General features: G+C 33.3%; 3 protein-coding genes across 32 annotated transcripts in view; all 3 read left to right on the forward strand.

Moving 5' to 3' along the window:
• The first annotated feature begins 275 nt into the window (after positions 1 to 275).
• On the forward strand, positions 276 to 848 carry LOC145807099 (uncharacterized). The gene has a single exon (XM_082905029.1). The coding sequence runs from the start codon at positions 276 to 278 to the stop codon at positions 846 to 848; it is 573 nt and encodes a 190-aa protein (XP_082761155.1).
• Positions 849 to 1,265: 417 nt separating this feature from the next.
• On the forward strand, positions 1,266 to 6,343 carry LOC114257026 (pleiotropic drug resistance protein 3). 22 transcript variants are annotated; one of them, XM_082905786.1, is made up of 9 exons: positions 1,503 to 2,651; positions 2,744 to 2,862; positions 3,848 to 4,001; positions 4,084 to 4,216; positions 5,108 to 5,232; positions 5,344 to 5,547; positions 5,660 to 5,757; positions 6,030 to 6,075; positions 6,162 to 6,343. In XM_082905786.1, exons 1-4 carry the CDS (start codon positions 2,594 to 2,596, stop codon positions 4,131 to 4,133), a joined length of 381 nt encoding a protein of 126 aa, XP_082761912.1. In that variant the 5' UTR covers positions 1,503 to 2,593; the 3' UTR covers positions 4,134 to 4,216; positions 5,108 to 5,232; positions 5,344 to 5,547; positions 5,660 to 5,757; positions 6,030 to 6,075; positions 6,162 to 6,343. The 22 variants fall into 22 exon arrangements, 18 of the variants coding, with proteins under 18 accessions (XP_082761902.1, XP_082761912.1, XP_082761915.1 ...); XM_082905789.1 differs by lacking the exon at positions 4,084 to 4,216 and having other exon boundaries at positions 5,344 to 5,371; positions 5,463 to 5,547; XM_082905776.1 differs by adding an exon at positions 1,266 to 1,496 and having other exon boundaries at positions 2,542 to 2,651; positions 4,084 to 5,547.
• Positions 6,344 to 16,952: 10,609 nt separating this feature from the next.
• Positions 16,953 to 18,883, forward strand: part of LOC114257028 (L10-interacting MYB domain-containing protein) — a 32,441-nt gene continuing 30,510 nt past the window's right edge. For 4 of the 9 annotated variants that reach the window (XM_082905977.1, XM_082905968.1, XM_082905972.1 and 1 more), the window contains exons 1-2: positions 16,974 to 17,082; positions 17,246 to 17,338. The gene's annotated coding sequence lies outside the window, so the exon portion shown is untranslated. Of the gene's footprint in view, positions 17,083 to 17,199; positions 17,339 to 18,883 lie in introns of those variants that run through there. The other 5 variants (XM_082905970.1, XM_082905975.1, XM_082905974.1 and 2 more) reach the window with 4 other exon arrangements.

Here is an 18,883-nt window from a genome sequence, read left to right on the forward strand (position 1 = left end):
GTGAAAACTCAATATAATGCGGATAAACTTGCTACTGTGTATATGAATGAAATTGTGTGGCTACGTGGTGATCCAGTTTCAATTGTATCCAGTAGAGATGCAAAATTTGTATTTAGGCTTTGGCAGAGTTTACTGGATGCTATGGGAACATAATTAAAATTTAGTACGGCATTCCACCCCCAAACTGATGGTCAATCAGAGAGAACAAAACAAACATTAGAGGATGTGCTTCAGATGTGTTTGCATACAACAATAGTTTCCACTCAAGCATAGGAATGGCACCAGATGAAGCTTTGTACGGAAAGAAATGTCGCTCTCCAGTGTGTTGGACTGAAGTTGGTGATAGATCATTGTTTGGACTTGAAATTATACAATTGATGACAGAGAAGATTAAAATCATTCAGAAAAGATTGAAAACCGCCCAAAGTAGGCAAAAGATTTATGCAAATCACCTACGAAGAGATTTGGAATTTGAGGTTGGTAATTATGTTTTCGTGAAAGTCACTCTGATGAAAGGGCACACTAGCTTTGGCAAGAAAGGGAAATTAGCACACCGGTACATTGGTCCATTTCAAATTCTGGAAAGAGTGGGTCCAGTGGCTTATCGGGTTGCCCTTCCACCAAGTATGGACCAAATACATAATGTTTTTCATGTATCCATGTTACGGGGTTACCTCCAAGATCCGTCCCATATTATAGATTGCCATCAGATTGCTTTAGATGACAACTTGATCTATGAAGAGAAACCGACACAGATTTTGGATCGACAAGTGAAACAATTTCAGAACAAGGCAATACCAATGGTGAAAGTTGAATGGCATGAACACTACGGGAAAGAAGCAACTTAGGAAAGAGAAGAGGAAATGAAACAGCCACTACTACAAAAATAGTTAAAAATCACAATTTGACAAATGAAAATATCTCACTTTTATTGAAAGTGTGATAAAAAAAATTAGATTGATATTTTAATCACACTTGATTTCATTAAGTGTGATAATATTTATTTTTATGTCACTTTTCAATTAAGTGTGATTATATATATATATATGTATATATATTTTAATCACACCTTCTAATTAACATGTGATTAAAGATTATATAAGAAGGATTAAAAATATCTCACTTTTATTAGAAGTGTGATTAAAAAAACTAAAATGATTTTTAATCACATTTAATTTAATGAGTGAGATAATATTTTTTTTAATCACACGTTTTAAATAAGTGTGATTATATATTTTTATTTTACTTCTCTCACATACACACAATCAATTCCCAAATTAAACCCTAACACGCCCACCCCTCATCTTATCGTATTCAACATTTGTCTCACATGCATCTCTTGCTTCTCCACTACGCTGCACTCATCTCTTGCTCTGTCACTACGTTGATCACCATCGCCGTCACCTCTAGTAGCCTTGCCGGTCGCCACCATCGTTAGTAGCCTTGCCGATCACCGTTGCATCTTCTCTGCTCACTGATGTTTTGATAACAACTCTGTGAGTTCTGTTTTGTTTGTTTGTTTGTTTGTTTGTTTGTTTTAGTTTGCTTGTTTTTTCAGATATTGGTAGATTTTCCCTTTCTCTTTCTCATTTTGGTAGATTTTGCTTCTTATTTGCATTCCTATTAAATTCTATTTACTTTATGTGAGCCTTTTGATAATGGTTGGCCCCTGGTTTCACTCTCTCTTATTCTCTGTTTAGGGAATAAATTCTTCTTTTATTGTAAAGTAAAATTTTGAGTATGCTGGAGATGTCTAACACAAGTATTTGGCTCATTTGAGTCGAGTTTTTCCTACTATCAAAGCAGATCTACCAAAATGAAAAAATTACCTATTTCAATATGCCTAGAAAATTACTCATTTACAGTCTCTGTTTAGGGAAAAAATGCCCAGAAAATTACCCATTTCAGTGTGCTATCATTATGTCAAATTTAGCATGATGCTATCCATATCATTGTATTTTTAATATAAATTCAATAACTTAATTTAATTTTTTTTATAAAGATAACTGTTATATTAAATATTTAGAATTTGAAAGAATTCCATCGGCAAATACCTATTATTAAATTTTATTTAATGCAAGTATGAATAAAGCTAAATGAATTGAAGTTCTAGATATATGCAATCCCAGCCACCATTCTCAAGGTTCCTCTTTCAATGTCATTGGATACAATCCTGAGGCTGGAAGGTTAGTTTCACTTGACAAGGCTTACATTTTGTTCTTCCTTGTATATTATATATATATATATATATATTATTTTCCTTCAAATATGTCTTTGATTTGAACAAGTTGTCACCATTTGTACCAATATTTGTATCAACTACTCAGCAATTTAACTCAGTTTTTTCATAGATTAGTTATCCAGCAACTGCAATCTTCACTAGTACTTTCAAATAAACACCCATACCCAACACAAACTGTTAGATCACCAGTAGTGCCAAAAACATAAGTTGATAAGAAATGGGCCCAACATTGTATATCAAGCTATCCAATATAAACATCTTAATGTTGTATTAATCTCTATCATTGCCTTGTATCTTAGGTTCTTTCACCAGTTCCTTCTATTTTTTGAGGTACACTTAGTAGCAACATCCATGTTTCGTTTCTTAGCATCTATCTTCTACATCGTGGTTGCTTCTAACATAACTGGGAGTATGTTGATATTGTTTGTCTTTTTATTTAGTGGCTTCCTTATCCTAAAATGTAAGGCTTCGGTAACTCTTTTCCAATTTATTTTTTTATAGTTGTTTGGGAAGATGAACTTAAACCGAATTGGTTAAAGTGGGGATTTTGGCTTTCCCCGATGACATATGGTGAGATAGGCCTTGCTTTAAATGAATTTCTTGCTCCAAGATGGCAAAAGGTGAGTATCTAAAAGCCAGAGTTGTTGCTTTCTCTAACTAACACAATATTCAAGTTGCTTTTTGTGGCACTATACAAATTCTATGAGTTTCATGCTGATACAGCAGCTCACTAGCAAGGGCTAGATGAGGACCACTTCTAAAACAATAATGTTAGAACACTAATTATATAGGATATCATTCTTTATATCAGTTACCATTAGCAACAAAATCTCTCAGTTTATTGGTTAGACAACACGAATCCCATCCAGTTGATCATCCTCACAAGAACCACATTTCTTTAGCATGAACTCCACCTATTTTGACCAATGCTCTAATGCTTGGAATTTTTACCATGAACTTATCATTTTTCCAATACCTCATTGCTCATTTTTTATTTGCCCAAGCATAACCTCTGTACTTTGTACCTTCTCTTCCAGATATCATGGGATGTTCAGAATTCTAATTAAGTTGTCTAGTATTTTTTCCATAAAATTGTATTCATTTGGGCGCTGCACATCTTATTGATATGTCAATCCTTGTTGGCAATATGCTGCTTACTGTTTATTTTAGTTGGAGTTACGTGTCTCTTTCTGTCATTTTTCTTTCTTTTCCAGATAATATGATATTTTACCCTTTTATGGTAATCATAATTTGTAGATTAGATGCTTGTGATGATCTTTTAAGCTGTGTTTAGATCATGAATTTTGACAATGATTTAAAGAAAGAAAGGGAAATGGAGAAAAAATCTAAAAATATTTCATTGACATTTCACCCACATTTTCCCTTTTCCTTTCCAAATCCCTACCAAGATCCATGATCCAAACACAGCCTTAAAGTTTAATATATGAGTCGGTGCACAGACTTCTGGATCTATGATATTTAACAAACGTTTTGGGACTGATTGTTATTTAGCCAATAATGTTACTTACAGTTTATTTAGTAATCAAGTAAAATAGATGGCCATAATCTGCTTATTCATTCTATGCTCTTCATTATTTTGTCTAGGCATTGACAGCAAATACTACCATAGGGCAAGAAACACTTGAAAGCCGTGGATTGTGCTTTCACGAATACTTATTTTGGATATCACTTGGTGCTTTACTTGGGTTTATAATAATTTTCAACATTGGATTTACCTTGGCCTTGACGTTCTTAAACCGTAAGTTTATCTTTTGATTATATAAAGTCAACATAAGAATTGCAGAGTGACATATGCTTATTTCATTTTATAATGAATTCAGCTCTTGGTTCTCGTGCTATTATTTCAAATGAAAAGCTTTCCCAAATTTAAGGATCTGAAGATTCCTTCAGTGTTGCTAATGCAGAAGCAAAATCTACAAATTCTCCTAACTATACTACAAAATCTCATAAAAGGTCGTGTATTTTTAGATTTTTCTTCATTCTCTTATAATTATTGAAACCATTGCTTCACATGATTCTTTTCCTTTATTTATCGTCTTATAAGTTTATCCCTGTTTCATTTAATAAGGGTGGGTAATATTATTTTACAAGTCGAGTGGTTTTACCTTTTGAACCCCAACTCTGGTGTTTCAAAATGTGCAATACTATGTTGACATCCCTGCGGTAATCATATAAACAAATCTCTTATAAATATTATGTACCTGTTAAATATTTAGAACTAATTGGATCAAATTACATTGGTTAATTGTGCCATTTTTCTTTGATTTCTGGCAATGAGAGAAAGGGGGTTCACTCAGAAAAAACTCCAACTTCTTTGTGATATTACATGTGCATTTAGGCCTGGTGTTCTTACAGCATTGATGGGTGTCAGTGGAGCTGGGAAAACAACTCTTATAAATGTTCTTGCACGAAGAAAAGCTAGTGGCACTATTGAAGGAGATATTAGAATTTGAGGGTTTCCCAAGGTTCAGGAGACGTTTGCTACGATTTTGGGTTACTGTGAGCAAACCGACATACATTCTCCACAAATTACAAAAGAAGAATCAGTGGTTTCTTCTACTTGGCTGCGTTTGCATCCTGAAATTGATTCAAAAACTAAATTTGTATGACCTATATATAAGGAAGTTAAATTTACTCTTTAATCTACAACAATAGTTTAAACATTATTTTACTTTTGTTGCTACTGCACATCTTTACAGGAATTTGTGAAAGAAGTCCTTGAGATCATTGAGCTTGATGAAATCAAAGATTGCTTGGTTGGCATGCTTGGTGTTACTAAGCGGAGATAGTGGCTTACGATATCTGTGGAGCTTCTATTATTTTCATGGATGAACCTACAACTAGATTGGATGCAAGAGCAGCTGCAATTGTTATGCGAGCAGTGAAGAATGTGGCTGAAACAACAAGAATTTTGGTCTTGAGTATGACCTGGATCTCTTCAATATTGTTGCTGTTCTAGATTTTAACATGTAAGTCTCAACATATTCAATGTTTCTCATGTATATCATTTTCCTTAATATTTGATGTGCTTTGTGATTTTCCCCTTTTAAATGACTAATTATTTCATGCATTTGTTTCAGGCTAGCCATGGAAAGTAAGAGCTTGAATGAATGCTTCGTGAAATTTTTTTTGACTCTTTATTTCCATCTATCGTGCATTTCATTTGATTGGAGTTTGTCTGACTTGGTTATTGATACAGATTCCATTCTAAGCTTGTTTTGGCATCTCTAGAAACTGCTACAGATGCAAATTATGCTGCAATTTTAGGAGTTATTGGCCATGAGGTTTGTCATTTATCTTATAAGAAATAAGAAACTTAGATATTTGTTTTTAATTTGTATTAATTTGGGTCTTATTTCTGGTGTATATTGTAGTATTTTCTTGTGTATATTGTAGAACTCCAAAAGCACACTGATGAGGCTGCTGCCAAAGTTAATGTTGTACTAGCGAGAACTGAAGAACAAGGGCAGATGATCGAATCACTTCACACCTCTGTAAGCATTCCTTAAGACTTAGACTTGCACACAAGCACTGCTTGGGCTTATATCATTTCTAATACCATGTGATATATGTATATATATATATATATATAATATTGAAACAATAGTTGGCTTTTATTTCGGTTTTATGACTTTAAAATATCTGGCCATGCACTAAAGATTTTCATTTTGGATTTATTGATTCTATGCCTATGTCATATCTATATGGTAATCCAAACATTTATACTAGTAACGATCAAATAGTTATTCCTTTTCTATTGATGCAGGAGATGAAGAGTCAGTGTGATGAGAAAAAGTCCGACTTTATCTTTTGTAAGGCTAGAACAATCTTTACAAATAGTTAGTTTGCTCATTTGCTTCTAGTGGTTTTTGAATTAATTTGTGTTTTCATTTTTCAGGTCAGAAATTTCTTGGAGAGATGTAAAATATGGTCAAAGAATTCAAGAACTTAGTTTTTCAAGTTTTTTTCATTTTTTAATATATGTAAGCACAGTTTAAAACTTTTTATTTAATTCCTTTGTGTGTACTTTTGAACATATTTAACTTTCATTTATGAAATATATGATGTTATTCCATTCAATATGTGGTTGTGATTCAAAGTATAGTATATAGTGTGTATTAAATTCTTCAAATGTGCGTACAAAAATAATATTGATTATTTTTCAAATATGTCGAATTCTTTTTTTATCACACGCATTAACTGTGATGAGAAATGCATATAACGTATGATCTTATCTCATTATTAATCACATATTTTATTAGATATTAATCACACTTAAAATCTGTGATCTAAATGTTTATTATCACATGTTTTATTAGTTATTAATCACACTTAAAAGATGTGATCTAAATGTTTATTATCACATGTTTTATTAGTTATTAATCACACTTAAAAGATGTGATCTAAATATTTATTATCACAGGTTTTATTAGTTATTAATCACACTTAAAAGATGTAATCTAAATGTTATTAATCACACTTAAAACGTGTGATTAAAAATGACCATTTTTAATCACACTCCCAAAGATCACACTTTGACAAAACTTAAAAAGTGTGATTAAATAATATAGATTACACAAAAAAAGTGTGATCTTTATCTGTTTTTGTAGTAGTAAGCGGTATTTAAAATTGTTTGCATCTTGAGGTTAACTAAGTTTCAGGGACTAAACTTTTTTAAGAGAGGAAGATTGTAATAACCCGACCCTCTCATATGCTTAAATTTCTTCATTATATGTGTGTTTATGTGTTTGATGTGAAATTCCATGTTCGAATGTGTTAATTCCATGTTTATAAATTTGTATCTGTCGGTTATGAGAAAATTTGTTGAAATAGTGACTTTCCAGCTAGAAATTGAAGGCCTTAGAGGTGAGATAAATCGAAATCGACTTTTCAGTTATGATTAGCATGATTTTTAGGATATAATATAAAGTTTTGTAAAAATTTGATTCGTAATGAATTAATTTGATTTATTTAAGCTAAACTTGTAATTACCCTTATTTTGCCTCAACAAGCTAAGTGATATAGGATATGTGCTTGAGCCTTGTGAAAAGAACTAAAACTTAGCCTCAGGATATTTTGTTGGAGAGCTTCCAGAGAGGAAAAGAGAGGAAGATGAGAGAATTCAATCTAGGAGATTAGAACTTGGGAATTGAAGGGGAAACCAAGGATCTAGCTCAAGGTAAGTGATAATCAACTCAACTACTTAGAATGTCTTTTCAATTGATGAGAATCAAGACCTAAGATGAAATTAGGGTTTATGAGTTATGGCTTGTTTGAATGTATTCCATGAAATTGAGCATGTACTCTTTGGAGTTGGTTGGATTCTTGTGTTTTGGGTTGTCTTGAGTTAGATTGTGAGCCATTGTCTTGTTATCTTTAGTTTTTGGCATGCTTTGGACTCATGTATATATGTTTGTATATGTATATATACCTATATCATGAAAATTTGAAGAGCATGAAGGCAATATGGAAATTAGAGTTGTATATGCCAAATTAAAATAAGTTGTGGTCTACTTGAGTTTAGGTTTCATGTTTATTATGCTCATGCATCATGTTTTTGAAGTGAAATTGCTTGGATTGAGCCTTGGAAGTGCCTATGGAAAGCTTGAGAAATTGATGAATTTTCAGAATGAAAATTTCAACCCAGACCACTAGTGCGGCGGGGTCCACCTCATAAGCGGCCAACCCTGTTTTGGACAATTTCGATTCTGAAGTTTGCTCGCTCGTGTGGCCAAGGCCATCGTACGAGTAGCTAGGCCACTGCACGTGTGGCCAAGACCACCGCACGAGCAGGGCTGATTTTTTCGATTTTGTTTTCTTTCCTTCTTCTGACTTCCGGGCCTCCAATTATATGGTTTCCAACTATTCTCATGTGCATATGTATTGTACAACCACAAGAGAAAGTGAAAGAACGAATAGAACTGATTAAAATTCATTAAAGAAGCTCAGAAAAGAACTAAGTATTTATTAAGTTGTGTGTGTGCCATGTGTAGGTTACTCGCTGGAAGAGACCATTATGTGACCGAATCACTGTGAGTAATAGTAATGTAACACTATGTTGAAAGTTACAAATTTTATATTTTTGTTCATGAATGATATGGTTTATAAAACTTGTATTTTGGTTCATCTGGTTGAACACTTGACCGCAATGACATGTGAAATGGGCCCGAGGCCGTTTTGTTATTATTGGGCCTGAGGTCGTTCTATTATTATTGGGTCCGAGGCCGTTCTGTTAGTATTGGGGCTGAGGTCGTTTTGTTATTATTGAGCCCGAGGCCGTTCTGTTATTATTGGGCCTAAGGCCATTCCAGAATGTGTTGATGAAAATGACATACATGTAATACGTGCATATTCTTTAAGACACATGCTTATTTACATACCTTCATATGTTATTATTATTCACTGAGCCTGGCTCATTCCGTATTCATGTATGTTTTGTAGGTGGTCAGCTTGGAGGCCAACCCTAGGTTAGCTTCAGGAGCCTTTTGTGGACATTTTTGTTAAGTCCTACGTTGGATTCTTTTGTCTCTTAAGGAGTTCAATGCCACATTTTTGTTAAGTTCTTGGTGGCATTTGTTACATATTTAGTGATTATGTAACTTTTCAGGTTCTTAACTCCTTGTACATACACATGCTTGGATTGTATTTTTTTTTTTGAATGGTACATGTGAACTTCTCCGTTTACGAGATGTGTAATGATCCTAGTATATAGACACTGCTCAAGTGACGTTCTATTATTTAATTGCTTCCGCTTTAGGCCCCATTATTGAATAAATTATGTTATTTGATGTTGTTTTGAGGCCATTGTACGGGCCGGTCATGACCTAAACTTTTGAGGATAGGTCTGGGTCGTGGCAACTCTACTATATAATAATAAAATTATTTGAATTATTAATTAAAATATATTTATAACATCATTAAAAATAATTAATTGGTTGATAATTATTAATAAAAGGGTTCATTTCTTGTTGACAAAAGAAATTTTTTTTAAATTACTATTCTGTAATCAAATAGTAAATTGAAACAGCCTAAATTACAATCAGTGTGTTTGGTTTGAGTTTTTTAAATTAAGGCCTTGTTTGGTTTGTGTTTCAAAATCAATTTTTGAGAGAAAAAAGTACAAAAACGTGTTTGGCAAAAATATTTCTGAAATATTCTCTGAAGACTCATCTTAGAGAAAAAAAGATGGTTCCCAACACAAGTTATAGGCATCTTTTGTCATTCACTTCTCTCTCTCAAAAGAACCTTTCTGACCTCCATCTCTCTAATATAAAAAATCCTTTAGAGGCAGTCCAACGGCTCTCTCTCGGTTGTGTCAAGGAAGACGATTCACACCTGTAGGCCAAGATCTATACTTGTCCAAGTGCTTTCGAAGAAACCCACTTGTCTTACCTCCATCAGTACGCTGTTGAAGATTTGAGAAATCTTGCGTCATAGATGCACTGATGCTATTTCTTACCTCCTTCATCTCTGTGTCACACAGGCTTAAGGCAATAGGGGGCATCTACTCATACGGGTCCTCTTTGAACAGCCACAACTTATCTTCGTCACAGATTTCTCCAAATCTTGCCCTAGCTTTTGTCTCAATCAAACTGAGTTAAATCTTCACACAATCTGGACTTGTAACATCAATGTCCATCATTTTTTTGTCGTGGGCTCTATAAAATGCAAACCAACCAGCTTCAAACCCCACCAAGACGAAGCATAACTTCATCATTCGCTGCAAAAATGGAGAGGATGTGCTCAGGTCTTCGTTAAGGACGGTGGGATTTGAGGGCCACCAAAAGCAGGCAAGCAAGAGGTACAATTTGTGTTGAACGAATAATTTTTTTTTTTTTTGAAATTTCATTGTATACATGAGTTTTGAACAATCTGTTGACTGATTTTGGTTTACAAAGTTCCCATGGCTTATCTTTTCGTCACTGCCTTTGGGTTTGTCAGATTGTGGTGAAATTTCCCAATCGGTAAATTTTTAGTAGCACTGTCTAGTTTTTTTTCTCAAGCTGAGCATTGTTGGATTGTTTCTCAATGGCAAATAATTTTATCAGTTATGTTAATTCAGTTGGTGCTAAAAACTTCGTCTGAAGTTGCAGTACTTGTGGTGGTGAAGTGGTCGAAATATATTTGAAACTATGTCCAACTGATTGTTATTTGAAGTATAATGCAACTTTTTATGTGGTTACTTGTTTCATTGAATGGCTGTTGTTATGAGGTAATATCCAACTTGTTGTAGCTATTAAATAATGATGACAGAATTTTGTTTGAACAAATTTGGGCGTGTTGCAATTAAACAAATTTGTTAATTTGAAGGCCTTGAATTTTTTTTTTGGGTACATAACTTTGAATATTTGGATTGGATAGAAGTTTGAAATGATTGTCTATTTCTAAAACCATCATCATTCTCTACATTCATTGAAACATAATTCATCTTGTCTATGTTGAAACTATCTGATTGGAATAGTTGATATTAGCAAAAGTTTGAATTTGTTTTTCTTATATGTGCCTCTAGGAGGAGTACCTTGAAATACTTGCTAAGCTGAAGGTAAAAATCTTTATGGTCAATTGCTTCTTCAAGCCCACATGATTTTAAAAGTCCTTTTTTTTTATTTTTTTAAATAATGATCATGGAAATCCCTTTTTGATAAAATAAGAAATCCATATGCGTAACATAACTATACATGATAAGGGTAGTCAAAAGGGGTAAAGGAAGTATTATTAAATATTAACTAATTTAACTTTCACATTTTTGCATTTACTTACTTCTTTGAAAGGTTGTCATTTACTTGTCTGACACCATACTTCACAAATTTTACTGAGTTGTTTGTCATAATGTTGATCTAAACTTTATTCAATATAAGAAGCTAATTTTGCATGCATATTTCTGCAAATAATACCTTCTTTTCTACAAAACAGAACCACATATTGAGGAGATAGTGCATATGCCACGACTCTCTTAAACTTTGGCTTGACCATTATTTCTTTCTCCAAATCAACATTTAATTAAGTTTTCAGCTCCTTTATGCATAAATATTTGTACTTACTTGTGGAGTTTATCTACCTGTGGAGTTTGTATATGACATTATGCATAAATATTTTTACTTACTTTGTTTAAAGAAAAAAATGTAGAATGGTTAACAAAAATAAAAGCAAACAAAAAACTTAATTGGAAAAGATAATGAGCAATGACAATCCAATGAAGGTCGACAGGTTTGTGTATTTGGCTGCTTTCCAAGTCATTTGTCAAATAAAATGTTGCATTATATACATAATGTCATATACAAGTTGACATGTTCATTGTTGGTAATAATGGCGAGAAACTGTTTTATTTTGTTTTGTTTCCTATTTAAACTATTTTTTTGCAATGTTTCAAGCCAACTACGTACTCCTCGGTCATTGTTCAATACACCAAAAAATAAGAGGAAGAGATCTCCTCAACCATCAGTCAATTCTTCCACTACTAAAAATGATTGTCCTTATCCAATAAACTTTTGCATGCCGAAGCTCATATTAAATATTGGTAATGGCCCATATAGTGATGCTTAGCAGTTGTGGATTTTGGTAATAATGGCTTACTAATTTAAGTTTGCATTTTTTGTTCATGGACACTGGACTGCCACAGATTTATTCCCTTCTCTTATGCATGTACTTCATTTCACTTATTGCCAAACACAATGCTATGTGGAACTCACTACACCAGATTTTTTAAAATAAGTTGTTCATATACTACAATTCACTTACTCCATAAGTCAGTGGTTTAAGGTGCATAACTGAATTGTGTTGCTACCAGATTTGTGTATAACTGAATTGTGTATAACTGAATTCATATACTACCAGATTTTTTTAATTGTGTTGCAATTGGTTTAAGTTGTATAACTGAATTGAACTTGCTAACTTTCCAACTAACTATAAACGTACATTTGTTGCACTTGTATTAGGCTAGAATGGCTAACGATGTTGACGACTTTAAGATGTGGAGGTCCGAAAATGTAAAGATATTTTTAAAAATCTTGTTGGACGAAGTTAAGAAAGAGGGTCCCTGCATGTCAAAGAAAGATATAAGTTTTTACCCAAAGCAGTGGCAAACAACTGATGAGGAGATGACTAAAAAGCTTGGAAAAAATTTTGGGCTAAAAAAATTGAAGGGTAAGTTTGCGCGTTTGAAGGCGAACTACAAAGAGTTTGTTGCTCTAAAAAACCACACGGGATTGGGCTGGGATCCAATAACTCAAACAGTGATAGCCCCATATGATGTTTGGGAAAATTATGTTTAGGTAATTGTTTTGGTACATACATTTACCAGAACCATGTGTATAGAGAATTTTTTTTTTAATGATTAATTAATGTTTACAACTTGTAGGCACACTCAAATGCAAAACAATTCCAAACCAAAGGCCTTGAACATTATGAGCTAATGTCAGAAATATTTTCCAAGTCATTTGCCACTAGAGCTTTTGCCCGTTCCTTTCGTCAGGGTGCACCCACATCTGATGACGAGCGAGAAATGGATAAATGCTTTCTTGCATATGCATCGGGGAAAGGCGTAGTAGATGAATCTTACACTTCCGGAAGTAAGCATAAGTTTGGTGGGCAGGGTCAGTCCAGCAAGAACCCAAGAATGGATGATGCACTGCAATCATGGCAACATTCATGTGACGTACGTGAACGGTTTTACCTTTGAGCAGAGGCAAACGTTGGGACAGCTAATGTGTACTTCTTTTCAGCCTATATGGCCATCCTAAAATCAATGGCCCTGGATCCGACCTTATTTTTGAAGGCCATGAACATGTTTACATCACTAGAATGGCGAACCATGTTTATGACCATGGAACCCGAAATGAGGTATCTTTGGATCCTCAATTTGTGAGAAGCTTGGTCATCCCACAGTTCGATTTGAGGTGAAGGTCGACATACTTTGTGACAAGGCTGGGTGCTTTCAGAATTGTTTGGGTTTATTTATTTTTTTTACAACTTGCTTTTGTTTTTTTTGTTTTCATTTTTTTTTTTTACATTTGTATTAGACTATGTTGGGCGTTGCTCCAATTTCTTATTTCCTGCTTTCTATTTGCTTTTGATTTAGACTGAGCACTATGTTGTCCTAATTTGTTTTTTCCCTTCTTTGTTGTTGCAATACTATCATTAATTACGCATGCCAATGTTTCTTATTTCGTACTATTCTGACCATGCTCTTTTACATGTGCTTGTTAAAATTTTAGTACTATACTCATATCATTAAAGTTAATACCTTGATTATTTTACACTTTCCGATTTAGATGTCGTCGTCACGACCCAATGGAAGGCAACCAAACAATATGTACGATCCATATAGTGACGATGACAATGATGTGATGGACTACCACATGGTTTGTCAACTAACAAGTGACATTCCTACGAGACAACTGAAACGTAATTGTCCATACACCGGTGATCAATACATAAAATTCTTACTGAGTGGAAATCCGAAATCAATTTGTAACCAATTGCGTATGGAAGTCATGACATTTATGGAATTGGTTAAAGAGATTGTCCGTAGAAATGTTGTAGACTGGTCAAACACGAGATTGTCACTTGAAGAGTCGTTGGCTATGTTTTTATTTATTTGTGGTCAAATCACATACAAGAAATGTTGGAGATCGATTGCAGCACTCAAAAGAGACAATTCATTGACATTTCGTACTTATGATGTGGGCGTTGGGAAATCTTGCGCCATTTATAATCCAACCACCAAACATGGCTGTAACGCCTCCTGAAATTCGAAATAACAGACGCTACTGGCCATGGTTTAAGGTAACATAAATGCCAATTTATTTGAATTATTTTATATGGCTTGAAGATTAAATGCATGCATAGATTATATGCATGAATTATTTTGATAAATTAATTCAAAGTTATGGGTAAATGAATATGTTTATGATCTAATATAGCTGTGACAATAACTACAGTACATTACATGCATGAATACACCAAAGGATCAAAAGGTTGGCCAATTTTTTTTCCTTCAAAACATTCAAAATTTATGTCATGTAGGACCGTGTAGGGGCCATAGATGGCACACATATTGCTACTGTGGCACGAGAAGCTGACCAAATGCCATATCGAGGTAGAAAAGTGAATACTACTCAAAATATGATGGCTGCATGTTCATTTGACATGAAGGTTACATTTGTATACACTGGTTGGGAAGGTAGTGCACATGATTCGAGAATTATTTTAGAAGCACTTATCACAACTACCACTAATTTTCCACACCCGACACCTAGTAAATGTAGTTTTTTTTTTTACATAATTTTTTTTTTGGTGAACACCAAATATGCCATGATTTGTTCTTATTGAAAGTGCTTTACTGTAGACAAGTATTATCTCGTTGACATCGGATATACAAATATGCCCGGGTACGTAGCTCCATATCGTGGGCAAAAATATCATTTGCAGGAGTTCAATACACGGCGTCGCTATCATGGTCCAAAGGAGTTGTTCAACCATAGACATTATTATTTGAGGAATGTAATAGAAAGAACCTTTGGAGTGTTGAAGCAACGGTTTTCATTATTGAAACACATGCCACGGTATGATATGGTACGGCAAGGGCCAATTGTTATGGCATGTTGTGTTCTCCACAATTGGATCCATACGGTGCAAGAGCAAGATGAATTTTTCGATGTAGAAGAATCAAGTGAAGAAGATGAAGATGACGATGACGATGACGATGAAGACGAAGATGAAGGTGAAGGTGGAGGTGAAGGTAAAGGTGAAGGTGAAGGTGCAAGTGAAGTTCAAGGTGAAGTTGGAGTTGAAAATGTCCATGGAAATGAAGATGGAGTACCAGCTATGCAACAACACTACCATGTCAACATGTCAAGTGAACACTATTGCAGATGGGACAATGGTGAGATGAGCTTGCAACATCTATGTGGGAAGCATACAATAATAGGTAGATTACAACTAGGTAGATACTTTTTGATAATTGAAAAAAATGGACCACATAATCAAAGTAGGTTAATCAATGTGGTTGTACAGTAAACACTTTTTATGTATTTAAACTTCACATTATAAATTGTTTTATTTTATATACTTGAGAATGGGATTGCTAATTTGACGCCATATGCAGATGAAAGTGACACCAAATTGTTCATGTGGTGCTGGTCCAATGTTGGTGATTATGGCTTGCACTAAAGCAAACAATGGTCGTTACTTTTTCCGTTGTCCTAATTAGGATAATCATAGGGGCTCCTTCTACTGGGTAGATGACTATGATGGTGGGGTACATCATCTTAGACCTGCTCAAGTGCCTCGCTCTGGCGGGAAGTGGTTGTTTTGGGTTTGTTGTGGATGCAACGCTTTTCTTTGTTTTACTATTATGATCCTTTTGTTGGTACTTTTCTTTGTCTTTCTACTTAAGTAGGATGTCAGTAACCGTGGTTGCCCACAATGCTTGTACTTGAAGTTTTATTATGTTAGCTCAACCATCGGTACTAATTATGTTGTAATATTTTGTTTTTTATTATTTTTAAACAGATTGTGGTAGTTTTTTTAATGTTTGTTAGTTCATGTATGGTTTTTTTAATGTTTGTTTTGAATGTATGGTTCATGTATCGGTATCATAGTTGAATTTTTTTTAATGTTTGTTTGTTCATGTGTGGCTTTTTTAAACCATGTGGTAGTTGTTTTAAACCTTGATATGTTAATTACTGGTGAAATATGGTTACGAGGAGATGACTAAAAAGTTTTTGTAGTTTTTTTTTTTATTTTTTTTATGGCATATTATGTAGTATGTATACAAATGGAAATATCCAAGTATGTATAAAAAAAAATTTACTCCAAGTATGTTTTTTGCAGATTTTTTTGGCAACATTTTTTTTTTTTGTAATTTTTTTTCCAGATATATATATATATATATATATTTCAAAATTTAATTACGAAAAAATCCGAGTACGTATAAAAATGGAAATTTCGAATTATGTATAAAATTGGAATTTATTTTATATCTCATTTTTTTTTTTCTTCTAAACTTTGCAGATTTTTTTTTTAAATGGGAGTGTTTACATTTTTTTTCCTTAAAAAAACCAACTAAACAAAATTCTGAGAATTTTTTTTGAAAATGTGTTTGGAAACATGTTTAAAAGTGATCCTGGAAAAAGTCAACCAAACACATTTCTAAGAATTTTTTTAGAAAAATTTGTTTAGTTTTATTACTTTCAAAAATGTGTTTGTAGAGCACATTTCAAAATTTTTTTTCTCAAATACAAACCAAACAAGGCCTAAGTTTTTTTATTTTTGTTTTTAGTGAATATTTTTAAATTTTTAAAATTTTAAACATTTTTTAAACTTTTTTAGATGCACCTCACTTAGATGTATTTAAAAAATAAAAAATTTGTGAAAAAATATCTTAAAAAATTAATAAATACGTAAAAATACAAAAAATATACTAAATTCTTATATATATATATATTTTATATTTTTGATATTTAGTGAATTTTTTAAAAAAAATTTCACAAATTTTTTACTTTTTAAATATATTTATGTTAAATATGTCTAAAAATTACTTAAAATATTAAAAAAATTCAATAAAAATAAAAAAATACGAAAAATAAGAAAGTAAATTTTTTTTAAAAATATTTTTAAAATATTCTAAAAAAGCATAGTGAATTTGATTATTTACTAATCCGTCCTTCCTAATTTGATTTATAATTTTACGTCCAAATCATAATAAACCACACTGACAAGCGTTCGTAAACCAAAAAAAAAAAAAAAAAAACCACAAAAAATGTGTGTCCTTCCCTCGATTGGTGTTTCCTCCTCACTCTAGGGTTTCTGATCGACCAGTAAACTCTCTCTCTCTCTCTCTCTCTCTCTCTCTCGCTCTCTCTACATATACAAATACGTATATACACGCATATATTTTTAGTGAAGTCGATTATCAGCAACCTGTAACTTTCAATTTTATGTTATTGTACTTTCTTTCTCTCTCGATTTTGAACTCTATAGGCTCTACTCTCAGTGTCCGACTGGTGATCGAACTGAGAAAAAAACTAACTTTTAAAGATAATTTGTATTTAGTCGTGGAATTTCTGGATAAAGGTTAGTGGGTTTTACCTTTTTCTGGCTCTTTAGTTTCTCTTTTTTTCCATTTCTTGTGCTTACTCTTGTTCTTGTGTGCATTCTTTGCATAAATGTTAATCTTTTGTTGAATTCTATTCATTGAATTACTTTTGTTAAAATTTGTGATACTGTGGTATGTATTCTTACTACTTTAAATTAGTGTTTGGACAACGTGCATTGTATTTTGATAGTTTTGAGGTAGTTTTCTGCTGTTGTGAAGTGATGGAATGTTGCTGCGGAGGTGATTGTAGGAGCATTTTTGAAAGAGTTTGGTGGATAAATGTGGTGATGATGTTGGAATCTGGAGTTTTGAGAAGCAAGGAGGTTTGGGTTGATTCATTTTCAGTCTCCTGTTTATTCTAGAATTTGGATAATGTGGACTCCAATGGGCTTTCTCTAGTGTGTATGGATTCCAATGGGCTTCTTTATGACCTTCTTTTAAAGATGTTGAGGGATGGTAAGGAGATGTGTTGGTAGTTGTGCAAAGATTTTTATGAATTGGGGACATTTGTGAAGAGCTTGAATGCATCATTTATGGTATTGGTTTCCAAGAAAGGGGCGGTAGTGAATATTAGGGATTTTAGACCTATCAACCTGGTTGGGGAGAAGTTGTTTGATAAAAGTCCAACCTACCCTGTGGTGGTGTGCCAACCTAATAATAAGGGGATATATGATCATCTTTTCAAAAAAAAAAAAGGGACCAAATGGCCATGTGTAAGTAAGAAAGTTGATGAGGAACTTCCTTTGTTGTAGATTAAGGGATGAGTTCACGTCATCTAGTGGAGTGGAAGGAAGTTATTGTTCAGAGAGGGGGAATGGGTTGGGCCAAAGTTTTTAAAGGCGAATGCATAACTTGAGGCGTTTTACCTCTCATGAAGAGAGGCATAAGCCTTAAGGTGTTGATGCGTAAGCATTTCAAATTTTAAATTTCAGTATTTAGCATATAAATTAAATATTTAAAATAGTGAAAAAACAAATAAAAATTAAATAAGAAGGTATAAATACTTTTCTCCTCAAGGCATCGAACATTTCATTACAGAGAATGAAGCTTGCCTTCATTGAAAGTGAAATTGACATTCTTTGCTTCAGTGATTGAGCTTCTCACTTGAGCATTAACTCTGTATTTTTTGTTCGTTGTTTGTTTTATTTATTTTTTCTATAAAATATAGTCACAAAAGGGGTTCTTTTTTAATTTTTGGCTTTTTGATGTTTAAACTATCTACTAAATTAAAGTTTAACAAGAATCTAAGGCAACCTTTTCATATGCGTGCTCGTCATAGGCTTATGCGAAATAGGCATACAAGGCGCACCTATGGTGCATGCCTCAAATTTTGATGTGCAAGCCTTTAGGGAGTATAGCTAAAAAATCAAAGGTTTGACACGTTTTACTTTAGCTTCGAGGCGAGTCTCAGTAAAGCCTTTGAAAACTTTGGATTGGGTATAAAAAATATGGGTTTGTTTATTAAGGCCTTGTTAGGAAAACGGTTGTGGAGATTTTCTTTGGAGAGAGTTTGTGGAGGAGGA

Source organism: Camellia sinensis, chromosome 14, assembly GCF_055761805.1.
Source record: "Camellia sinensis isolate YWXY chromosome 14, ASM5576180v1, whole genome shotgun sequence".
NCBI lineage: Eukaryota > Viridiplantae > Streptophyta > Magnoliopsida > Ericales > Theaceae > Camellia > Camellia sinensis.